At 42.5% G+C, this 27,065-nt stretch overlaps 1 protein-coding gene across 1 annotated transcript in view; it reads left to right on the top strand.

Moving 5' to 3' along the window:
* Window positions 1-6,370: 6,370 nt before the first annotated feature.
* The window catches only part of runx1 (RUNX family transcription factor 1), a 54,960-nt gene continuing 34,265 nt past the window's right edge, over window positions 6,371-27,065 (top strand). The window contains exons 1-2 of the mRNA XM_083937656.1: window positions 6,371-6,382; window positions 10,164-10,252. Coding sequence (XP_083793782.1) covers window positions 10,195-10,252 — 58 coding nt within the window. The 5' untranslated portion in view covers window positions 6,371-6,382; window positions 10,164-10,194. The remainder of the gene's footprint in view (window positions 6,383-10,163; window positions 10,253-27,065) is intronic.

Raw genomic sequence — 27,065 nt, 5'->3', positions numbered from 1 at the left:
TTTCTCAATGTCCAAACATCATATGTCAATACAAGTCTCTTTCCTTTTTCTCTCCTTTTATGAAGCCATCACAGAAGTTGAAGAGGGCACTTTAGCATGCATTTTTGCTCCTAGATGACATTTAAGCACACATTTTGGCTGCCAGAGGGTACTTTAGCACTTTAGCACACATTTAGGCTCCTAGAGGAACCTTGAGCACACATTTCGGCTCCAAGAGGGCACTTTAGCACAGCTTTAGCACATGTTTAGGCTCCAAGAGGCCACTTTAGCACGCATTTTGGCTCCTAGAGAGCACTTCAGCACACGTTTTTGCTCCTAGAGGGCACTTAAGCACATCATTGGTTGCACTATTATATTGATATTTATATGAAGTGAGACAGACGACTGAACCAGAGGACAGACACAACACGTGTGTGTGTGAAATGACAGCACCAGGTGTCTCTGACTGTGTGTGTGTGTGTGTGTGTGTGTGTATGTGTGTGTGTGTGTGTGTGTGTGTGTGTGTGTGTGTGTGTGTGTGTGTGTGTGTGTGTGTGTGTGTGTGTGTGTGTGTGTGTTTGTGTGTGTGTGTGTGTGTGTGTGTGTGTGTGTGTGTGTGTGTGTGTGTGTGAGTGTGTCTGTGTGTCCAGGAGGAGGTGTTTTACTGGAAGAACCCCGTCCTGCTGCTGCTGACTCATCACAACAGAGACGCTGGAATCTCCTTCACATCTCTGTCCCAACAGAGGTATTACTGGTCCTTCAGTCGTTCACACGGTGCCTCATCACGGACATCTGTTACACGCACACACACACACACGATGTTCACCAGGACGGCTGAACGATCGCTCACCATGACATCATGAGAATAAAAAGCTCCTGCTGTAGTGATCTGACCCCCTGAGTGGACAATTAACACCAGTTAACACATTGAGACACTCGTTACTTACTGGGTCAGGGTTCATTATTATTACTATTATTATTATAAATATTAGGTTTTTATCGTGCATGAAGCTGACAGATCTCAGTTCAAACTGTCAGAGAGTGTGTAGGAGTCTGACTAATCGTCAGTCGTTCTTCACACTCCTTTATTCCATCTGTTTTTCCCATCGTCCATCCCTGTGCCTCGTGTCATCCGCGTTAACACAACTATGATTTCAGCTGGTGAATCAGTGACTGTGAGGTGGGGGAGGAAGACATTAGACTCAGATGTTTCATTAGAAATCAAGGGAATGAAAGAGAAAGAAAAGGCTGTACAGTAAATGCTGCCAGAGGAGGAGCCACTCTGGGAATGTCCCTGTCTTTCCTGCCAATATCCACTTCATCACACTGGCTCCACAAATGAAGAGTGACTTACATTCAGCTCAGTCACAAAGGCTTCATAAATATCTATATCTATATAAAGTACACTGTGGCTGGTGATACAGCACGGGGACACAAGAACGCACACATTCATGCTCACATTTTCCTATTGAGTTTATGTCTCAATCTCTAGTTTCAAGTCTTCTTCAATACAGCATGATGTTCATTTAGTAAATTATGGTCCTTTCCCTGTCGGGGTCGCGGAGGGCTGGAGCCGATCCCAGCTGACATCGGGCGTGAGGCGGGGTCCACCCTGGACAGGACGTCAGTCTATCACAGGGCACATAGAGACAAACAGAGACAGACAACCATTCACACCTACGGGCAATTTAGAGTCATCAATGAACCTAACGTGCACGTCTTTGGACTGTGGGAGGACACCGGAGAACCCGGACAAAACCCACGCAGACACGGGGAGAACACACACACAGAAAGGCCCCAGCCGGTATTCGAACCAGGAAACCTCTCGCTGTGAGGCGACAGTGTTAACCACCATAACCCCGTGTCGCCCTAAATTATGGTCCATTTAGAGAAAAATGAAGAAGTGTGATTGTACAGAAGTCAATGAGAAAATTAGCTGTTTGCCCTGAAATTGGGAGTGTTAAGGAGAGACATCCACTGAGACCCACTTAGTTATATAGATATACTGTATATGATGTTACCTTGGAGACAGTGGACAGAGCGTCTGATTGAAACACTTGTTGGGGTTTTGTTTCCCTTCTGTCTGCAGGAGTTGATCTCCAGAGAAAGCTGCCTTCGTCCACAGGTAAGACTGTTTATCCACCTTTCTTTCTTTCTTTCTTTATTAGGATCCCCGTTAGCACCCGCATCAGGGGCAGCATCAGCTATTCTTCCTGGGGTCTGACATACACATAAACATTCACAATTACACATCAGAAACATACATTTATACACGATACAACAAGAACAAACAACGGCATCTCCATAATGATTAACAAACCACAGGAAACGAAAATCTGTCACCACAAAATCACCATTTCTCTACGCTCAGTCTTCAGTCCGTCTTAAAGTGCAATTCCGGCGCAAAGTCATCCCATGGTCCTTTTCAGCACTTACTTAAATCAAATAAGCCATCTAGACAGTTTTTTTCATGGATGAACTATTAACAGAGAATTAGCTAACAGCCGGACGTGGCGAACACTGATTAGCTCGGGGCAGTACGGCAAATTAAAACGTCTTTTTTAACCACTAATACTGCTCAAAATAACAGCAAACCTCTGCAGCAGCATGAGAAGAGTCCCTACACAGAAAACAAAGCACTAATCTCCTTCCTTTGCGATTGACTTTGGTAATCCACTTGAATGGACTTTACTATGAGAGGAGCAGGTACAGGGGCCAGAAGGTAAGTCTTTAAAACACCCTTTTAATAAACTCTGGGTTCACTGACTACGTTGTTGGTGCTTTGTTTTCTGTGTAGGGACTCTTCCCATGCTACTGCAGAGGTTTGGTGTTATTTTGAGTAGTATTAGTGGCTACAAAAGACGTATTAATCCACCGTACTGCCCTGAGCTAATCACTGTTAGCCACGTCCGGCTGTTAGCCACACTCCTGGATTTCTCTGTTAATGGTTTATACACGGAAAAAAACTGTCTCGATGGCTTTCTTGATGTATGTAAGTATCGAAAAGACTATGATTTTATGTCGTAATTACACTTTAATGTCAGTGTTAATTCAGGTTTGAACTGTTACCTACTGTACCCACCTCAAACATCCAAACTGTCCCATTAAAGGCCGGTCCTCTTCACTTTCATGTCTCTGATGCCCCACGGACAGAAGGGCCCATGACTCAGAGTCTGGACATGTCGGTAGCTGAGTGGAAGCCTGCCATTGGACGGCATCCAGACTTGTGTTTGTTGATGATTTCAAAGGCCACTTCAACGGTTGTGTTTAAGCAGCTGGTAAGAACACACACACACATACGAGCGGGGTCTAGACGGGACGGGTTGATGTCGTGGGAGCTCTGTGGGGGGTAGAAGAGGACTAGGGAGGACAGCTGTTCATCACCAGAGTCCTCCTTCTAGTCCAGGTCTCAAACAAGTCCTGAGTCATTTTATATATGTATATTTACATTATATTACATCTCACCAGCTTCGTGGATGAAAAACCCATTCATTTGCATTTTCTTTTCGCAGACTTTCTTGAAATTTTGTCCACATGTCCGATTCAGTTGACTGTGTTGTCCCCTCTGTGTGGGCGTCTGAGTCCATGGAGACGCAGGAAGCTGCAGCTGGAGGTCATGTTGTGTCTGAGAGGGGTCAGGGGACGGCAGCGTCCCACTGAGCTCTCCCAGGACATACAGGATAGGAAGACGTGTCTCCCCAACCACGGACTCAAAGGCTTCGGTCAGTCGGGTCCACCTGAACCGTTCAGGCCTCCGAAACCCTTCACACGTCGTGCACGTGTAAAACACAAAAACAACAGAAACCTGAACCTGATGAGGTGGAGCAACAGCTGCCGGGCATTGTGTGTGTGTGTGTGTGTGTGAGTGTGTGTGTGTGTGTGTGTGTGTGTGTGTGTGTGTGTGTGTGTGTGTGTGTGTGTGTGTGTGTGTGTGTGTGTGTGTGTGTGTGTGTGTGTGTGTGTGTGTGTGTAGGCGGAGTTAAGGAGGGTCGAAGTGTGTCGTTGAAGGTGTTGGGGTGTAAAGAGGCGTGGATTTCAGGGTCAAGTTGCCTATGGGCGTGTGTGTGTGTGTGTGTGTGTGTGTGTGTGTGTGTGTGTGTGTGTGTGTGTGTGTGTGTGTGTGTGTGTGTGTGTGTGTGTGTGTGTGTGTGTGTGTGTGTGTGTGTGTGTGTGTGTGTGTGTGTGTGTGTGTGTGTGTGTGTGTGTGTGTGTGATTACAGATACTTAAGCAGCAGGTGTTTGAACTCATGTTCACATTATCAGGCTCTGATTTCAGAAAACAGCCTTTAAAGAGGCAAAAACAACACACACCGGTGCTACCTTTGGGACTCTGGGAGCTTTAGAACAAGAGTTTTGTGTTTGATTCATTTCCGGGTGCCGTTTCCAGCATTAATTCGAAATGTTGCAAGATATTAAAGGAATTGTTGTGCATTTCTTTCCGGTCGATATCTTACGTATCATTTTATTTGCTCTGTTTTCCCATGATAACGAGATAATTGTCATCGCTTCCCCGTGATAATGAGATAATTTAACAGTTTTCCTGTGATAACAAGAACATTTTAACAGTTTTCCTGTAATAACGAGATCATTTTAACCGTTTTCATATGATAACAAAAATTTTTTAAAGGTTTTCCTGTTATAATGAGATAATTTTAGCCGTTTTCCCGTGATAACGACATAATTTTAACTGTTTTCCTGTGATGATGAGATCATTTTAGCCGTTTTCCCGTGATAACGACATAATTTTAACTGTTTTCCTGTGATGATGAGATCATTTTAGCCGTTTTCCCGAGCTATCAAGAAAATTTTAACTGTTTTCCTGTGATGATGAGATAATTTTAGCCGCTTTCCCGAGATATCAAGATAATTTTAACCGTTTTCCCGTGATAACGAGATAATTTTAACCATTTTCCTGTTATAACGAGAAAATTTTAACCATTTTCCTGTTATAACGAGATAATTTTAACCATTTTCCTGTGATAACAAAACATTTTTAACTGTTTTCCTGTTATAATGAGATCATTTTAGCCATTTTCCCGTGATAACGTGATAATTTTAACCGTTTTCCTGTGATGATGAGATCATTTTAGCCGTTTTCCCGAGATATCAAGATAATTTTAACCGTTTTCCTGTTATAACAAGATAATTTTAACCGTTTTCCCGTGATAGCGAGATCATTTTCCTACTTTTTCTCATGATAACAAGATAATTAGTTTGAGATCTGGAGAAAACAAAATGATAGTGTAGTCTATTAAAAAGTTGCAGAAAACATCATTCAGTGTATCAATGTCCGAAGGGCAGGAGAATATCATCACCCATCTCTTCATCTCTTCAATCAGCTTTATCAGAGGCGTGAGTGAGCCTGATGTCCTCATTAACTACTGTTTTTTTTCTTTTCTTAAACAAACTTTATCGCCAACAATATTATATATTACAACAACATAAACACCAGTACAGGCGTAGGAGTTTGACAATGTGCACATAAATATACGGACAGACAGTTTAAGTTCATAACAGCAAAGATAACCAAATGAAATCATCTGTTCAAGATATGAGAAGCCTTTACCAGTCATGACATGTCACGTTTCATTCATTATCTATTAAGTGAATTATCTGGTTATCTTGGGAAAACGGAAGAACTAAAATGCATGTAATGTACGACCCTTTAGGGCTTCCGTACCTACCAACCTGTTGCTAACCGTAACCTTTCGAGATCTATGTTGCAAGACTTTGGCAAATTTTCGCAGGAGGTATCCAACCAGAAGGAAGTCCGCTTTGAGTCTCTGTATCACTCGCATGATTCTGTGTAAAAAGTTCTGCTGTTGATAAAACACCAACAACATCAGCAGTGGACACACACACACACGCACACACGGGTGTTCAGAGCTCTGACCTGGAGTGAGATGACGATGAAGTGAAGGTGACTCGCTCGCTCCCTCTAACCCTGCAACACACAAACCACAAAGGCACATCTGGGCGCTCAGAAACACACACCACAACGCCCTCTCCCTCCACTCGGCTCGCTCTAACCACAGTGACTTCCTCGGTGAAAACTGTTGGCTGAGGGGGGCAGGTGGTTAGTTTGATGACACGCAAAGCCACAACGCCAGATTCATAGAAGAGAAAGGCAATCTCTCTTCGCAGTCAACCCCGAAGACAACAAGTCATCAACAGGGGGATTCAAACCACAGTCCAAACCCAGAAAAAGAGAGAGAGACAGTCCTACAGAGCGCTGATGTGCATGGCGGCAAAGAGTAAGAGCGGAAGCAGAAAAGAGCCGTGAGGAGACAGAGAAAGACAGCGCGAGTAGAGGCAAAATGAGAGAGCTGCGTGGATTATTTTACATCTGAGTCGACTGGAAAAACCACGAGGAGCAGCCCAGGACCGGGACACCTCGGCTGGGGTAAGAGTAGCACAACCACAGCCTCTCATCCTCCATGCTTTTACTGCAGTGTCATGATGCATAAGGTACAGTGAGTCTTTCTGCTTGTGTCAGAGAAAAAGTTCTTCATTTCTAAACTTCTCCATGACTGCTGCACCTGCAGGATCTGTGACATTATTTCTGCACACGTCCCTTCAAATGTGCCCTGCTTAGCTGTGAGCAGCTGCGAACGTTAAAGTCCTCACATTTGTGCAGATGTCTTTCCTTCAAAAGAGGAAACGACTCGAACAAACGTGGGTAAACCGGCGACGCATCCTGAGCATCGCTTCCTGAGCGTCGCCTCCTGAGCGTCGCCTCCTGAGCGTCGCCTCCTGAGCGTCGCCTCCTCCTAAACGTCGCCTCCTCCTGAGCGTCGCCTCCTCCTGAGCGTCGCCCCCTGAGCGTCTCCTCCTGAGCATCGCCTCCTGAGCATCTCCTCCTGAGCGTCGACTCCTGAGCGTCGCCCCCTAAGCATCGCCTCCTGAGAGTCTCCTCCTGAGCGTCGCCTCCTGAGCGTCCCCTCCTCCTAAGCGTCGACTCCTGAGCGTCGCCCCCTGAGCATCGCCTCCTGAGAGTCTCCTCCTGAGAGTCTCCTCCTGAGCGTCGCCTCCTGAGCGTCGCCTCCTGAGCGTCCCCTCCTCCTGAGCGTCGCCTCCTGAGCGTCGCCTCCTGAGCATCTCCCTGTGGACTGATGACATGGTGTTTGGGTCACAGGACTCCTCGTCGCTCTGATCACATCATTCTGTGGCTAACACAGGAAGTGACCAGTGCTCACTAGCCTTGTGAAAGATCTCTGAGCTCCATTGTATTTTACTCGAAGATCAGTCTGGTAACTTGCGGCAGATAAAATTTGGAAAAGTTTGCCATGCGAACGTCCAGTCAGCGTTGGTTTTGAGGCGGGTTTAAGTGTGACGCAATGAGAAGAGACTGTTCTGTGTAAACAACATGGCGGCTTCCGCGGATGAGATGGTTAGCAGCTATCGAGCAAGTCACTCACAAACTCTTTTTTTCTCTTGGATCCTTCTGTTGGATATGGACCGGCACCTGAAATTGGGCCTTTTATCAGTAAATTCAAGTTACACAACCGGCAAATATCCTTTACCCACATGCTTCTGAGCTTTGCCTTCATTCTGTTTGCAGTGATACACTTTGTTGATCTGATTGGTTGATTTGGCCCAAATGTTGGTGATAGACAGATGATTTATCCAATCAGCAACCAGCATTTTCGCCCCTTCCCAAAAGATCTCCAAACCAGAGTTCCCAGATGGATATGCTGATCAAATGAGAACCATGTGAACCAATCTATCTGGAGTCAGGTTAAGTGCTAACACCACAGACGGGACGATGCAACTGCTAAAAGACATGACATCAATCGAATCGCCGAAAAAAAGTTTTTTTGTTTTGACCATCTAGTGCAGTTCCTGTTTAGGACGGGCTGACTTCTCGTCTCCCATGTCCTGGACCAAATTTGGTGACGAATACTCAAAATGTGTCAGATGAGTAAAGGACAACCTGATTTGGACTCATTATAATATTTTGTTTCTGAGAGTTATGGTTCAAAAGTTGATGTAAAGTTTGTTGTTAAAGCACAGCATGTGGCCAATTTACACCACATTCGGCGCAAAGCATGTGATCGGGAAGGCAGAAACACACCTGCCAAGAGTGAAGCTGAATCAGACGACAAAAGGGGATGGTTAGGTAACCTCATATCCTCAATGAGAAAGACACACCATCTATTATATACGTATACATGAACTTTCGAGGTTTAGACCATGGTGTTGAGCCGTGGCTTTAGAGTTGTAACCATGGCGTTAAGCGTGGCTTTACAGTTTTAACCACTGTGTCAAGTCGTGGTTTTCGAGCTGAAACCTTGGTGTCGAGCCTGGTTTTAGAGCTTTAACCATGGCGTTGAACCCTGGTTTTAGAGCTGTAACCATGGTGTCGAGCCCTGGTTTTAGAGTTGTAACCATGGTGTTGAGCCCTGGTTTTAGAGCTTTAACTATGGTTTTAGAGTTGTAACTATGGTGTTGAGCCCTGGTTTTAGAGTTTTAACCATGGTGTTGAGCCGTGGTTTTGGAGCTGTAACCTTGGTGTTGAGCCCTGGTTTTAGAGTTGTAACCATGGTGTCGAGCCGTGGTTTTGGAGCTGTAACCTTGGTGTTGAGCCCTGGTTTTAGAGTTGTAACCATGGTGTCGAGCCCTGGTTTTGGAGCTGTAACCATGGTGTCAGGCCCTGGTTTTAGAGTTTTAACCATGGTGTCGAGCCCTGGTTTTAGAGCTGTAACAATGCCGTTGAACCCTGGTTTTGGAGCTGTAACTATGGTGTCGATCCCTGGTTTTAGAATTGTAACCATGGTGTCGAGCCCTGGTTTTAGAGTTTTAACCATGGTGTCGAGCTGCCCTGGTTTTAGAGCTGTAACCATGGTGTCGAGCCCTGGTTTTAGAGCTGTAACCTTGGCGTTGAACCCTGGTTTTGGAGCTGTAACCATGGTGTCGAGCCCTGGTTTCAGAGTTGTAACCATGGTGTCGAGCCGTGGTTTTAGAGCTGTAACCATGGTGTTGAGCCCTGGTTTTGGAGCTGTAACCTTGGTGTTGAGCCCTGGTTTTAGAGCTGTAACCATGGTGTCGAGCCGTGGTTTTAGAGTTTTAACCATGGTGTTGAGCCCTGATTTTAGAGCTTTAACCATGTTGTCGAGCCCTGGTTTTAGAGCTTTAACCATGTTGTCAAGCCCTGGTTTTAGAGCTTTAACCATGGTGTCGAGATCTGGTTTTAGAGCTTTAACCATGGTGTCGAGCCCTGCTTTTGGAGCTGTAACCATGGTGTTGAGCCCTGGTTTTAGAGCTGTAACCATGGTGTCGAGCCCTGGTTTTAGAGTTGTAACCATGGTGTTGAGCCATGGTTTTATAGCTTTGACTATGGTTTAAGAGTTGTAACCATGGTGTTGAGCCCTGGTATTAGAGTTTTAACCATGGTTTCGAGCCATGGTTTTAGAGCTGTAACCATGGTGTCGACCCATGGTTTTGGAGCTGTAACCTTGGTGTCGAACCTGGTTTTAGAGCTTTAACTATGCCGTTGAACCCTGGTTTTAGAGCTGTAACCATGGTGTCGAGCCCTGGTTTTAGAGCTGTCACCATAGTGTCGAGCCCTGCTTTTAGAGCTGTAACCATGGTGTCGAGCCCTGCTTTTAGAGCTGTAACCATGGTGTTGAGCCATGGTTTTATAGCTTTAACTATGGTTTTAGAGTTGTAACCATGGTGTTGAGCCCTGGTTTTAGAGTTTTAACCATGGTGTCGAGCCCCGGTTTTAGAGTTGTAACCATGGTGTTGAGCCATGGTTTTATAGCTTTAACTATGGTTTAAGAGTTGTAACCATGGTGTCGAGCCGTGGGTTTGGAGCTGTAACCTTGGTGTTGAGACTGGTTTTAGAGCTTTAACCATGGCGTTGAACCCTGGTTTTAGAGCTGTAACAATGGTGTCGAGCCCTGGTTTTAGAGCTGTAACCATGGTGTCGAGCCCTGATTTTAGAGCTGTAACCATGGTGTCTAGCCCTGGTTTTAGAGCTGTAACCATGGTGTTGAGCCCTGGTTTTAGAGCTGTAACCATGGTGTTGAGCCCTGGTTTTAGAGCTGTGTGAATCCCTTCCATCCTCTTCACATGCTCTCGCTCACACACATAGATGTGGTTTGTGGTTTGGTGGTTGCTCATGAATGTTGGAGGATCTCCTCTTGACCTTTCACTGTCTCTGTGTGTTTCTGTTTATGCAGAAAGGAAGAAACATTTGAAGGAAACTCATTTATGGCCTCCAACAGCATCTTTGACACTCCGTCGTCCCTTCATTCAGCTCTGATCTCAGGTGAGTGCTCTGTTGGGTGGATGAAGTCTATTGAAAGTCTTTTTTAAGGGTCGATTCTGGGAGAGTTTGAAATCTGAGTGTGTATCCATGCTGTTGTTGCTCCTCCGTATTTAAGCTGCACGTTTGGTATAAAGTGTGAACTTTGAGAACATCAGCAGTGAGCTGTTAGATACAATGCTGCTTTAACAGTTAGACATTGAACTGAATATACAGTTGAGCTTTGAGCTTTCAGAGGAAGGTTCTTGTGTTCCTTTATGGATAAAATTCAGCTTTATGCTTCATTCACAGGACTTTAATTTCTGTTCAGACTGATCAGAGTCTCTATTACTAGAATACTTACAGCTACAGATGCTACTGTTACCCAGCATGCGCACTGATTTTACATGTGAAGAGCTTTATGTTTCCCTTCAGGGCTCAGGGCTCACTATAAAAAAATATGTTTTGGGACTGAAAAAAGGCAGTACACACTTAAAAGAGCATGCGCACACAGCAAGACGATGAACCATGAATCAACAGTTAGCCTAGCATCTCTACCTGCACACACACCCTTAAACTCTGCAGAAAACCTGCTCCGAGAGCCAACAGGGAGGACGACGGTTGGGAGGAGACGATGGGAATGTATCAGGCATTCCTCGGTCTGCATCACCAGCAGCTGTGGATGACTTCATGCGTGTCTTTTGTCTGTGTTTCTCAACCTGAAGAGATAGTCAGCCTCTTTCAGGGTTCACACGCCGCCTGGAAAAAGCATGGAAACCTTTGACCAATGTTGTACAAAAGCATCATTACACCATTTTCAGATTTCCCTTTAGCTGAGACTGAACTACTTGTCATCTTTGGAATGGATTTGTTTGAGGAACCTACCGATAGATCCAGGTGAAACCAAATCACCAAATAAATCCTAAACGCTGCCTGATAAGCGGCGGCTGCAGTAAATACGTAAAACAAAGTTAGAACAACATCCCAAAAAATCGCCCCAAAGTCTAAAACGACATATTGGTCCAAACCCCAACCCTGCTGTGTCAGAGCGGAAGAACTGATGTTCTGGAAAATGAAGTGAAAATAGGTTAAAGTGTATTATTTTTCAGGCATTTCTAATGATGATATTAGTATGGAAACAACTTTAGTCCAAATACATCCCCTCATCCAGTGCTCATCAAAATGTTTCATCCCTTTTTCTTTTGAGTAAAGTACGCCCCAGATACTCTCGATGGATTTTATTTAGACAGGAGAAACAGTTTTGACCCACGTCTTGGCTTTTTACTATTTCACTGATGAAGTGAAATGTGTCATCAGTTCTAAGCAGATTTCATCCAAACTACAGACTTTAGCCATGTTAGTGTCAGTCACAGCAGCTCCATCTTCACAGGAGAAGGACCTGTAGAAAAGAGTTAAATGTGTCTATTGTCAGAAAACTATTTGACCTGTGACATAATTTCATATCATTACGGTCGTGGGGGATGTAAATCATCTGGAGATGAAAAAAAAAACGGTCCGGAAACCTCGTACTGCTTGTGTGCAGCCGAAACTGTCAAGAGCACTTTGTGACGGTGTGTGTGTGTGTGTGTGTGTGTGTGTGTGTGTGTGTGTGTGTGTGTGTGTGTGTGTGTGTGTGTGTGTGTGTGTGTGTGTGTGTGTGTGTGTGTGTGTGTGTGTGTGTGTGTGTGTGCGTGCGTGTGTGCGTGTGTGTGTGTGTGTGTGTGTGTGTGTATGTGTGTGTGTGTGTGTGTGTGTGTGTTTCCTGTGAAATGCCACTACTCGCTGTTTCAAAGAGAAAGCATTTATTCTTCACACGCCTGTTTTTAGATGCCGACAGTGTCATTAAAGCAGCAGCAGCTAGATATATGTTATATATATGTGTTATATATGTATATAATATATATATATACATATATAACGCATATATATGTTATATATATGTTATATATGTTATATATGTATATAATATATATACATAGATAACACATATATATTATATATATGTATATAATATATATACATATATAACGCATATATATGTTATATATATGTTATATATGTATATATATGTTATATATGTATATATATAACATATATATGTATGTATATTATATACATATATAACATATATAACATATATATATATGTTATATACATATATATATGTTCACTGAGTGTTACTGTGTGCTCCTGTTTGTTAACGGAACTGAATGTTCAAACGTATCATCGTGGGAACACAAGAATACTTTATTATTTCTACTTTCTTCATAAAATCATGTTTTTCCGAAAAGTTGCTTCACAGTGACAAAAACTGTTATTTGTGAAGGGATTATGGAACATAACCACAGAGAGAAATCCTCCAAAATAAAACAGTGAGATACTTTTCTCACTTGTGGTGTTATTGAGAATCTCCTGGTGAAAGCCATCCATCCTCTGAATGCCCTAGGTCTCTAGTTTTTGGTCATTCACACATCTGGAACAAGAGAACCATTTACATTCACACATCTGGAACCAGAGAACCGTTTACATTCACACATCTTGAACCAGAGAACCGTTTACATTCACACATCTGGAACCAGAGAACCATTTACATTCACACATCTGGAACCAGAGAACCGTTTACATTCACACATCTGGAACCAGAGAACCGTTTACATTCACACATCTGGAACCAGTGAACCATTTACATTCACACATCTGGAACCAGAGAACCTGTTTACATTCACACATCTGGAACCAGAGAACCGTTTACATTCACACATCTGGAACCAGAGAACCGTTTACATTCACACATCTGGAACCAGAGAACCATTTAAATTCACACATCTGGAACCGGAGGACCATTTACATTAACACATCTGGTACCAGAGAACCGTTTACATTCACACATCTGGAACCAGAGAACCGTTTACATACACACATCTGGAACCAGAGAACCGTTTACATTCACACATCTGGAACCAGAGAACCGTTTACATTCACACATCTGGAACCAGAGAACCATTTATATTCACACATCTGGAACCGGAGAATCGTTTATATTCACATATCTGGAACCAGAGAACCATTTACATACACACATCTGGAACCAGTGAACCATTTATATTAACACATCTGGAACCAGAGAACCGTTTACATTCACACATCTGGAACCAGAGAACCATTTACATTCACACATCTGGAACCAGAGAACCATTTATATTCACACATCTGGAACCGGAGAATCGTTTATATTCACATATCTGGAACCAGAGAACCATTTACATACACACATCTGGAACCAGAGAACCGTTTACATTAACACATCTGGAACCAGAGAACCGTTTACATTCACACATCTGGAACCAGAGAACCATTTACATTCACACATCTTGAACCAGAGAACCGTTTACATTCACACATCTGGAACCAGAGAACCATTTACATTCCCACATCTGGAACCAGAGAACCTGTTTACATTCACACATCTGGAACCAGAGAACCGTTTACATTCACACATCTGGAACCAGAGAACCGTTTACATTCACACATCTGGAACCAGAGAACCATTTACATTCACACATCTTGAACCAGAGAACCGTTTACATTCACACATCTGGAACCAGAGAACCATTTACATTCACACATCTGGAACCAGAGAACCTGTTTACATTCACACATCTGGAACCAGAGAACCGTTTACATTCACACATCTGGAACCAGAGAACCGTTTACATTCACACATCTGGAACCAGAGAACCGTTTACATACACACATCTGGAACCAGAGAACTGTTTACATTCACACATCTGGAACCAGAGAACCGTTTACATTCACACATCTGGAACCAGAGAACCGTTTACATTCACACATCTGGAACCAGAGAACCATTTATATTCACACATCTGGAACCCGAGAACCATTTACATTCACACATCTGGAACCAGAGAACCTGTTTACATTCACACATCTGGAACCAGAGAACCGTTTACATTCACACATCTGGAACCAGAGAACTGTTTACATTCACACATCTGGAACCGGAGAATCGTTTATATTCACATATCTGGAACCAGAGAACCATTTACATACACACATCTGGAACCAGAGAACCGTTTACATACACACATCTGGAACCAGAGAACCATTTACATTCACACATCCGGAACCAGAGAACTGTTTACATTCACACATCTGGAACCAGTGAACTGTTTACATACACACATCTGGAACCAGAGAACCGTTTACATTAGCACATCTGGAACCAGAGAACCGTTTACATACACACATCTGGAACCAGAGAACCATTTACATTCACACATCTGGAACCAGAGAACCGTTTACATACACACATCTGGAACCAGAGAACCGTTTACATACACACATCTGGAACCAGAGAAATGTTTACATTCACACATCTGGAACCAGAGAACCATTTACATTCACACATCTGGAACCAGAGAACTGTTTACATTCACACAACTGGAACCAGAGAACCATTTACATACACACATCTGGAACCAGTGAACTGCTTACATTAACAAATCTGGAACCAGAGAACGCTTACATTCACACATCTGGAACCAGATAACTGTTTACATTCACACAACTGGAACCAGAGAACCATTTACATTCACACATCTTGAACCACAGAACCTTTTACATTCACACATGTGGAACCAGAGAACTCATTTACATTCACACATCTGTAAGATAAACACATTGCTCCGGTCAGGACAGGAATTAAGGGCGAGGGGGGCATCTTCCCCCATCTTTCCTTTAATTTGAGTGCTGTATCTTGATTGGACGAGCACAATACGGCAGAATGAGATGTTCTGCACACAGTGTGTCAGTTATTGTTGGAGTAAAGGGAATGAAAGTGTTTGTGCTCCTCTCTGCTGTAACGGCTGCTGAACTACATGTTCACAAGTCAGATCACGTGTTTCCTGCCTGCCTGTGTGTGTGTGTGTGTGTGTGTGTGTGTGTGTGTGTGTGTGTGTGTGTGTGTGTGTGTGTGTGTGTGTGTGTGTGTGTGTGTGTGTGTGTGTGTGTGTGTGTGTGTGTGTGTGTGTGTGTGTGTGTGTGTGTGTGTGTGTGTGCGTGTGTGTGTGTGTTTGAATTTAATGAAAATGTATTTTTCTTCAGTTTGAAGATCAGTGTCACCGGTTCAGTGTCAACGTCTCCTCTTCTGTTTTGAGTTATGAAGCATGAGGATGTCACTGTGAAGTCGACCTTTGACCTTTTGGATAGAAAATGTCATCCCCTAATCATTTTATCCTGTAGGACATTTGTGTCAAATGAAGAGTATGAATTTTTCACTTATGGACAAAGAGTCCAAGTGGACGTTTGTGCCAAATTTGAAGAAAATCCCTCCAGGGGTTTCTGATATATTGTCTTCACAAGGATGAAACAAACATGAGGTTTCTGTTACCTTGACCTTTGACCTCCAAAATGACACAATCATTTGAGCCCATGTGGACATTGGTGCTGTCGCAGGGGCCATATAAAGTCACACTTATGAGATAAAAACCCAAGCTCTGACCTGTAAAACCTGAAAACACGGCTGTCACCAGTGTCACAGTGCAGCTCTAAGCTGCAGTGAGAGCAGCCGGTGCTGATGGACGCAGTACCTCCAAAACGTCCTGAAGCTGCGTTTTCGATGGCAACAACATGACACGTCCTCCTTTCTTCAACACTGTGGAGGCTGAAGGAAGTGTCTGTTCCCGTCTCCTCAGCCTCACATTCATGATGCATTCAGGTGCTCCTCAGTGGTCCATTTCCAGAGTCCAGGAGTCGTTCTTGAGCTTTCCGAAGAGAGAAAACAGACTAATAAATAATACGGTATTTCATAATGTCTGTAAACAACAGGCGCCAAGATACTTCCGTGTAGAAGAACGCCAGCAGCTTCCACTGACCTGAAGCATCCAGCCAGATACTATAAACAGCATCTTTTTGTGGTGGTTTTACATCAATTTTTAGTCATTTCGCATCTTTTTGTCATGTTTAGCATCTATCTTGAGACATTTTGTATCTTTTTGTGGTGGGTTTGCAAAATTTTTTATTTATTTTGCACCTGTTTGTGGTGGTTTTGCATCGTTTTTTAGTCATTTTGCATGTTTTTGTGGTGGGTTTGCATCTATATTTAGTCATTTTGCATCTTTTTTTGGTGGTTTTGCGTCTATAATTAGTCATTTCGCATATTTTTATGCTGGGTTTGCGTCTTTTTTTATGCATTTTGAATCTTTTTGTGATGTTTTGGATCAATTTTTAGTCATTTTGCATCTATATTTAGTCATTTTGCATCTTTTTGTGGTGGTTTTGCATCTATTATTACTCGTTTTACATCTCTTCATGATGTTTTGCATCTGTGTTTGGTTGTTTTGCATCTTTTTGTGGTGGTTTTGCCTCGCTCTTCAGTTATTTTGCGTCTTTTTGTGGTGGTTTTGCATTTATTTTATTCATTCATCGGAGAACACTTTGGCTTTTTCCACCCAGAGAACATATACTGTTGTTGTGACGTCATGGTGGATTGTCGTTTATAAATGTGGAAATGACATGCACAATTACTTTATCACTCAGAGTGTTTAAACAACACGTTTATTTCCAATTTGAAGCTTTATATCAATGATTTTGTTCCACTTCACTCACTTAAATATGTCTTTAACTCACTTGTTCTCAGATTAATGCTCATAAATCACAATAATGACTAATTCAGGTCACTGTGCTTCAACAGAAACTCAGCTTTAAGGATGTTAAAAGAGACATTTTCGGTCGCACGTGTTTAAAACGATACGACATCTGTTTAATAATTTAGTTAATAGTATTAAAAGTACCAAAGCTAGAAACAAACGCCTCATGGTGCATTCAAGTGCACCCCGGAGAAACTTAAACTGCTCTTGTAAAGTCAAAGAGACTTTTTTGATCCCACACGTTTAAAACGATTCATCTGTTTAATAATTCAGTTGATAGTATTGAAAGTACCAAAGCTATAAAAAAACCCACAGTAGCGCAGCTTAGCAGTAGCATGTGGTTGACATTAGCTTTGTAGTAGCATGTGGCTAACATTAGCCCAGCAGTAGTTAGAGATGACGGAAAGAATAAGTAAAATAAGAGATAAGTGCTTCCCTGAAGTCTCCGCTGTGGAAACATGTTTCTATGAGGCGTTCTGGAAACAAACGCCTCATGGTGCATTCAGGTGCACCTCTGAGAAACTTAAACTGCTGTTGTATAGTAGAAGTGGCTTCTTTCTGAACCGGCACTGTGTGCAGGTTGGTGATACAGTTTTTGTGTGTCGAGGACTTTTATTTATTTCTGTCGTGGTGCCAAATGACGTTTCGAGTTTCGTTTTTTTAGACTCGTATCGTATCGAGGTTGGAAGTTCTGGTGCTTTCCAAACTTTATAACCTGATAGCATATCACACATTTCATCTGAGCAAAACATTGATATGGAATACGTGAGTACTGCTGCTTTTAATGTGTCGAATACAAACAAAAGAAATACGTGGGTAATTACTGTGCATTACAGTTGGTTGTTTTATGTGTGAAAAATGCATGAAAACATCCTCCGACATCACGTGAACGCAGCATTCCACCTGTAAATACAGTGAAATGAGAGAATAGAATAGAATAGAATAGAATAGAATAGAATAGAATAGAATTACTTTAATGATCCCAGACTGGGAAATTATTTCGTAACAGCAGTAGTGGGAATGTGATGGGTTCAGAGCATATTAAAGCAGAAACAACTTTATTTTAAAATAAAAGTGTTGCGGTGTTGCATGAAGGCGTGTTCAGGCTCCCGGCGTCTTTTCCTCGTTCCTCGTTCCCTCGTTCCCTCGTTCCCTCGTTCCCGCTCCATATATCAACCGTATTTGTGCATGTTCAGTTAGCATTGTTCCCTCCGTTCATATATCAAACTTGTTTTTCCGCCCGTTTTCTTTAATTTACGCCTCTGGTCACGTTGCGTCGCACGCTGGTGGCGTCTCGCCGCAGCGTGGTGGGCGCCTGCGCGGAGCTGATTCTGGTTATCTGGAGAGTCCACCTGCTGTTGAGTGTTATCAGGAGGAAACTCCACAGACGTTCCGCACCAACTCTCTCACATCCATCACGCAGAGTGTTTTCAGCAGGTTATCAGGGGCACATCAGGCCGCGTGCTCTGACACTTTCTTATATTCTCATTATTGTTCTGCATAAAACTGAACTCAGGTTTTCTGTTCAAAACACATTACATTTATAATGACAACCACTCAGAGCATTAAAAACTGAAAAAAGCATCATTATTATTCTAATTTTCCTTTATATTTGGCATGAATTCAGGATTTAAATGATGAGACCCAAAAAAATATTTGCTTATATTTTCACATATTTAGCTATTAATTAATTAATTTATTTATTTATAATGAGCATACCATACATACAATATGATGCAGCTCAAAGTGCTTAAGAAACAACAGTTCAATAAATTAATCCATTAAAAACTCATTAAGAACAATAATCAAATCCTTAAAGAAATTAATGCAAATTATTTTATTTTATCAAATGTCAAAACTCAATATTACAATTGGAAACATCATAAAAATAGGGTTTAGCGTACAAACGAGATTATATATGTATAATTATAATGATTTATATATACAGCGTTAATAATATATATATATTTATATAAAAACAATAACATTTATAACATACAATAGCAGCGATTTAAACCATACCAACGTTTTTGACATAAAATACAGACGTTTTAAATGTACAATACCGACGTTTTTGATTTTCAATACCAATGTTTATAACATAAAGTACCAACATTTTAAATGTAAAATGCCAACGTTTTAGACTTACAATACTAACGTTTTAAACATACAATACCAACATTTATGACCTACAATGTTTAGGGTTAAAATTCCAAAATTGAATGTACAATACCAACGTTATTAACGTACAATACCAATGTGTTAAACATACACTACCAATATTTCTAACGTACAATACGAATTTTTTGAATGTACAATGCAAACTTTTAAACATACGACACCAACAATAAATCCTGTTGCAGAAGAGATGCTGATAAATTGGATTTTGAGAATATTCGGGAAAGTGTCATTGTTGAGCAGAAGAGGCTTATGGCAAAGATGCTGATGAATTGATTAACTGATTAAAATGAAGCCAATTTTGAGATATATTATCAAATGTAGATTTCACTGTTGCATCACCTGGAGTTCAGTTAGTGTCCTCTTCGTGTTTCAGTAGTTGGTGGAATTTGCAAACTTTTGGTGGAAAGATTACAAACTCATTTTGACTGCAGCAGATTAGACCTCCAATAATAATAATAATAATATCAATAATAGTACAAATAATGATTCTTAAAGCATGTTGACCCTGCAGTCTGGTGACTGGAAATATGTAAAAATATGCTGATTGAGGAAATTAATGATAAAGAGACGACCACACAGTTACAAGCAGACTGTGTTCAACAGTAAACTGTGTGTGTGCGTGTGTGTGTGTGTGTGTGTGTGTGTGTGTGTGTGTGTGTGTGTGTGTGTGTGTGTGTGTGTGTGTGTGTGTGTGTGTGTGTGTGTGTGTGTGTTGTAACAGACAGAGGAGATAGTGAGGAAAGAAGGAAGTGATGAGGATGTGTGTGACAGAGTGACCGTTAGAAAAACAAGGACTCGTATTCAACTCACACACAAACACACACACACACACACACACACACACACACGCACACACACACAGTGTTTAACAGTTCTGTTTGTAACTGCTGTTGTGAACTTGTAGGAGGAAAATCTAAAGCATATCTTTGTTTTTTTAACATGCAGATGATAGAGCAACTTTTATTACAAATATTATATAGAATATTATTATATTTATAATAATAATAATTGAACACTGTGAACGTAGAAATGTTCATAGATAGATAAACCACACAAAGAGAAAGTGAGTGAGGGACCAAGTTTAGCATTTACAGAATATTGTTGGTTAGCCATGATGGTAAACCACACACACACACACACACACACACACACACATACACACACACTGTAACACACTGTGAAGCCACAAACCCAGCAGTCTTCCAATAAATAACCGCAGGAGAGGGCTTGCTGGACTTTTTGTGTGTGTGTATGTGTCTGTGTGGGGAGACATTTCATCAGTCTATGCAGGAAGTACAGTGTGTATAGTAGTATTTTATTGTGAGACGTTGTCATGTTTCTGTCCTCATCTCCACCACAGTTTGGATTCAAACAGGAACTGAACATGATATTATCCTGAAACTAATGATGTGTTGTTGCCTCAACTCAAAGTTTATTGAAGGATAAACTTCACCAAGTAACATCGGGTTTGTTTGAATTCAAAACAGCTCTGTCAGACCGTTAAAACATGGCGTCTTGACCGAGCTAACGGCAAGCTAACGGCGAGCTAACGTCATTCCAGCTGTGGTTCAAGTATGGTGGACTTGGTTTCTGCTTGCTACTGGTCAGCTCCACATCACCACGAGTCCTCAGCTTCGAGGCAGAGATGTAAAAACAAAAGACGTGTCCACGGTGACGTCACCTGTTGGGTTGTGGACATCGTTTGGAAGCTTTAAGTTTGGCATTTGGCCGTTACCATGTTGGATTTTTGGAGCCAGAAGTGACGATGGTTTTTATTGCTTTTGGACGGACTGATGCTGGCTAGCTTTCTTAGCAAGGTGTCCAGCACGGGGGAATTCACTTAAAGCTGCATTCTCTCTAGTGTCCAGCAGGAGGAGACTCCACTTAAAGCTCATCCAAATATCCAAAACAGTCGCTGCAGTCTGGAGACACACTGACTCTCACCCTCTGGGGACATTTGTCCAGCTGTGATCCCTGGCTCTGATTCTGGAGCCTGGGAATTAGAACGAAATGCCTTCTATGGATAAAAACACACACCTACACACACACACACACACACACACAGAGCGGCTCCCATGTGGCGTTCTGGACACACATCACACAGCCCAGCTCAGCTGTTTGATCTCAGCACCTCCCCCTGCAAAAAATGTCCTCAGTCAGCCGGAGTTTTGAGCGTCCAGTCTCACTGTCTCGGCACAGCGTCTTTAGTCCGGGACAGTTTGAATGATGCTGATCTTTTGTCCAAATTTAGGATCCTTCATGAAACATTACCCGTTATAATATCCTCAGACTCCATCACATCAGAGGTTTAACTCCCTGATGTCCCTGTGTCTGACGCTTAGAACTCTAAAGTACATCAACACATAAAGGATTCCCCATGAAAAGTCTGAAAGCAAACCAACGTGTTCGTCCAAACGCAGTCTAGACTTTGACCCTGACCATTAAAATAAAGAATGAGTGAATATGAAATAAATGAAAATAGGTTTTTATAGTGAAAACATGATAAATACTGATCATAAGCCGCTCAGTTTTAGTTAGTCAGGATTAGTTGAGGACTATCGTCAGCGTCAAACACCGTTAATCCCTCAGAAACTTTTTACAGTGTTTCCCTCCTCCGTCAGCTGCAGCAGCAGGACACAGCTCCAATAAAGATCCCTTCATTTCCTTTCCTCTTTTTCATCTCCTCCCTCTCTCACTTCCTTCCACCGCCTGTTTAACGGCTTCAGTGTTTTAATATCGGCGTGTTCTGTGGGTTTCTGGACCGTCACAGTGTGTCCAAGTACAGATCTGGAACTGTTGGACGGTTTCTAGAGCCCTGACTCTCTGCAGTGTCTAAACTTGTCCAGTGTCTAAAGTGTCGTCTAAACTTAACAGTCACCTTTTGTCGTCTGAACTTAATCGTCATCTTTCATCATCTAAACTTAACCGTCGTCTTTTGTCATCTAAACTTAACCATTGCCTTTTGTCGTCTAAACTTAACCGTCGCCTTTTGTCATCTAATCTTAACCATCACCTTTTGTCGTCTAAACTTAACCGTCGCCTTTTGTTGTCTAAACTTAACCGTCGCCTTTTGTCATCTAATCTTAACCGTCGCCTTTTGTCGTCTAAACTTAACCGTCGCCTTTTGTCGTCTAAACTTAACAGTCACCTTTCGTCATCTAAACTTAACAGTCGTCTTTTGTCATCTAAACTTAACCGTTGCCTTTTGTCATCTAATCTTAACCATCGCCTTTTGTGGTCTAAACTTAACATTCGTCTTTTGTCGTCTAAACTTAACCATTGCCGTTTGTCGTCTAAATTTAACCGTCTAAACTTAACCGTCTAAACTTAACAGTCACCTTTTGTCATCTAAACTTAACTGTTGCCTTTTGTTGTCTAAATTTAACCGTCTAAACTTGACCGTCACTTTTTGTCATCTAAACTTAACAGTCGCCTTTTGTCGTCTAAACTTAACAGTCACCTTTCGTCATCTAAACTTAACAGTCGTCTTTTGTCATCTAAACTTAACAGTCGCCTTATGTTGTCTAAAATGAACAGTCTAAACTTAACCGTCGCCTTTTTTTGTCTAAACTTAACCATCAGCTTTTGACGTCTAAACTTAACCATCACCTTTTGACGTCTAAACTTAACCGTCACGTTCAAAACATCAAAGCAGGGTAGATTTTACAGACTTGTCTCTGGAGGCAGACTTTAAGATTCAAAGGCCACTGAGTAATAGATTACTTTCCCAGCACAGCTCAGGAGGAGGGAACCATCTGCAGGGCCACAGTCACATATTCTTGGTGACGCTGAACCGTACCAAAGTACACCAACCCAATCCCGTCATCTGTGTGTGTTGTTGGGTAGGAGGTCAGTGGTTATGTCGGTGGGCAGATGGCTTCTGGTTACGGAGACAAACCTCCACATCTTATTGTCTTCTTGCACTATCACAACAAACGAAGTAGAAACAGTGTGTTGGCGTCGCTGGTGTTTAAAAATGGCGTCACCCGTGTCTATTTTCAGTCGCCCTGTTTGCTTCGCTACACTTCCCCGCTGACTCTAACCTCCTCCGAAGTTTCCAGAAACCGCCAACAGCGAACAGCCATCTGACGATCGATGGGGCCTCTGATCGCCCGAGCTTTCTCCACTTCCTGTCCAAACCGCACTGGTTCCCCTCAGCCTTTAATGGGTGAGATGGCGGGCGCGTGTCTGTAAAGTCTGGGGGGGACGGGTGTCCCATGTGAGGCGAGGCGAGGTCCCATCAGTCCTGTGGTTAACGAAGAAGTCATGCAAAGAGTCGCCTCACCCTTTTCTCACTCCTCCTCACCCCCATTTGTCCCCACATTGTGGTTAACAAGCGAATGCAAAGTGTCGTCTTCACCCATTAGCGCCCTTTTATTCCGTATTGTAAATTCCGCCCGGCGACTAAGGCCTTCTGATTTATTCATTGGCTCGTTTGGGACTCTGTGTGTCCCCGTGTGGTCGGCTCTCCGGCGTCTGATTGGAGGATTCTGCTGCTTCCTTCCACTTTGATGATCTATTTTCCCCAATCTTCAAGATTACTTAGCATGCAAACGTGTGCGCACACACACACACACACACACAAGTACAGTAGAGTAGCCAAAGCCTGAGGGGTGTGAATGGTTAATTAGTTCTCCGTTGGTCAGAGATGGTGAAAGACAGTCATTGATTTTTACTGGATTGTTGTATCTTCAGTGTGTGCCCTTTAATGATGAGGGGACCAGGATGGACCTGCACACGCACACTTCATCCAACGAAGACGCCATCCTGAAGTCCCAGAGCAAAGTCTGTCCAGTCGGTGTGTGGATGAGTCACAGCAGCGAGTGGGCGTGTTGATGACGTTTCGATCGAAAGAAAACAATTCAATGTCATTTACAGTGCCAATTCGTAACAAAAGTTATCTCAGGACACTTTACATAATTTATAATTTATATAGGCCAAACAATTCCCCCATTAGCAGCAATCTTGTGCACACAGTGGCAACAAAAACCTTCCCTTAAAGGCAGGAACGAACAGAACCAGTTCTATGGAGGATGGACATCTGTCTTTAACGGCTGGGGAGGAAGAAAGAAGAGAGAAAAGACGGACAGGTGGACAGATAGAGAGAAAGACAGACACAAAGAAAGACAGAGAGACAGTCCCAGAGATGTGAGCAACCAAAAAAGTAACAGTTACTATAATAATATCTATAGTAATGTGAATATAACCCATATGTTATGGTAGTTAGCAGAAAAGTAGAAACAAGCACAACTAAGGTGACAGAATATGACAATAATAATAAATATGGTGGTAAATATGATCAGTGATGAGTAGTGGTAATAACAGCTGTGATACAGAGAGATACTGTATATTATTGATGATGTTTTTATGGCTACAGATTTTATAATGTATAAGACTTGTGACAGTATATATGACTAATAGTTATAGAAGTAGCAGGAAGCGTCATGCAGGACCATGGCAGCAGGCACCACCACGATCAGCAGAGACCTGAGAGACGACAAAGCACAAACAACTCCGGGGAAGAAGTTGAATTAGTAACATGCATTGATGAGGCATAGATGATACAAACAGAGAGGAGAGAAGCTCAGAGGTTCGGGAACAGGATTATCCCCCTGCAGACGAGGCCTATAGCAGCATAATTAAGCAGAACAAACTCAGCTTAGGACCCGTTACCGTAACCTCCGAGTGTGAAGACAAAGGGGATTTACACCCTTTGATGGAATATTAACCGTTGTCCCCGGAGGTTAAACTGTCATCAGACCGATATCTGATGGGTGCAGAGGTGGCTTCCTTCCAGGCGTCTGATTGGACACCTTTTGGTTCGGCTCTTTGCAGCGCTTCAGTGTTTATATTTAGACGGAGATGAATATTTTCTCGGATGGAGGAAAAACCCTGTTTACAAAGATCCCAGCGTGCCTGTGGACGTGCAGAGGACAGAGCTGGACTTCCTTTCTGATCAGCTTTGATGTCCGTGTTGACTGCGTGTGTGTGTGTGTGTGCCTGTGCGTGTGCGTGTGCGTGTGCGTGTGTGTGTGTGTGTGTGTGTGTGTGTGTGCGTGTGTGTGTGTGTGTGTAAAAGGGTTCTGCTCTAATGCACCTGCTCAGCCATTCAAACTGCACTAAACACAGCCCGAGGCCCTTCTGTCCGTCTGTCTGTGCGTCTGTCTCTGTCTCTCTCTCTCTACGTTTCTCCGTTGAGAGAAAGAACATTTAACTAACTTTGACTGTGTGCATGATTGAAGAGGCGCTCCCTCTCTCTCTCTCTCTCTCCCTCTCTCTCCTTCATTTCTTGTGTCAGAAAATCAATTTTTTTGTTTAGCAGGAATAGGGCCGTCTTCTCTCATCACAGAGCGGGCTGAATAATTCAACGCACGCACTCACACACACACTCATACACACATTGCTTTTTTGCACATTCAAAGTATTTTCCGGTCATTTTCATGGGAATTTAAAGTGACGTTGTTGGAACTTTTTTCCCAGTTTGGTGAAACAACAAATCAAGCTGATGTTATCTTTTATAAAGCGGTTGTCCACGGCCGTTTCACTGCGACGTAGAGCTCCATTTGGCGCGTAAATAGAGACGAACCTTATCATCGTTCTAATCCTCACTGCCCTCATGCTTTCATGAGTCCTTTACGTCGGAATGGAGGCTCGGGATCAAAAGTTAATCGGATAAAGTTTGACAACAACAAACATGGCGACGATGGAGGAGATAACCATCCTGCGTCTGTTAAGAAGGAGGCAAAATGGCAGGCAGCCTTGTAGACGGCAGTGGACTATGAGACACTCTACATCCCAGAGTGTGGAAGGAGAATTTGACATTGGTTTGACAGACTAGAGAAACTGACGACCAACGTATCTTTCAGTATTTCAGGATGTCCATCGGGGCTCGCTCCTGATATTCACGCTACTTTTTGTATAAAGTGCACAACACTGCCCCCGCGATTTCCGGTGGTACTGCAACGTTTGGTCCGTATCGGTTTGCATCCGAAAGCTTTCAGGATACAGACAGAAATGCGGACGAAATGTACGCAGAGTACAGACAGAAGGCACCGTCTGTATCCGTATCTAACGTAGAGCAGAAATGAGCCTTCAGAAGAACACTCAGGACTCAAATGTTCACATCTATACTTTTGGTAATACGTAACCAACAGGTTCATATCTTTAAAACGTTCTGTTCAAATGATATCTTATGAAACATAACGTTGTATTTAATGCAATTCGACAACGACTGTTACACTCAGGAAATAAAAAGTGTTGGTTTAGGCGGTGAAATGACTGTGAGCGGTTAAGTTGAGGCTTCAGAACGACTTGGTTAGGATTAGAAAAAAGGTTGTGGTCCGGCCGAGTACTCCAACATGAACACTGCCGGGACATTCATGACCTTTTTCTCTGACCTGTTTCTGGACAGAAACAAGTCCTGAGAACATGTTGTTGTTGTCTGGACACACCTCATTTTCATTTCATTTAATTTTTATTTTGTTTTTGTGTCCTGCACACAAAGTGCCCTACCTTCATGGTTTTATAAGACACCGTCACATAATACATTACATTAAAAATAAAGATTATTATACAGCTCGATCTGTGAACAAAATATTCCTCCTTCTTTCCCAGGCTTTGCTACATAAAAAGTTTCCCTTTTTAAAGCACAACTACACTTTTTCATATTCATCTAACCAAAGAAATTAGCATCAAGACATTTTAGTAAAAAATGCATTGCTCAGATCATCATTAACTGGGTAATAAAACATAAATAATTCTCATTCTCGATCTCACCCAGGTCATACATCAAACAGAGCGTAACTTGGCCTTTACTTAAGTTAAAATGTACATAGGGTTCTAAACTGTAACGTTCTTTTATTAAACAATATGTTCTTAATTTTGGCTTGTCCCATATGTCAACTGACCATTTATGTCTAAACTTATGAAACATGTCGCTCCTTGAATGTTACAAAGTAGGTAGATAAAGATGAACCAGTGAAAGCAAG

The sequence above is a fragment of the Echiichthys vipera genome (genome assembly GCF_963691815.1).
Source record: "Echiichthys vipera genome assembly, chromosome: 23".
Taxonomy (NCBI): Eukaryota; Metazoa; Chordata; class Actinopteri; order Perciformes; family Trachinidae; genus Echiichthys; species Echiichthys vipera.
Note: the sequence above shows the minus strand (reverse complement) of the source record. Positions and strands in the feature narration are given on the sequence as shown.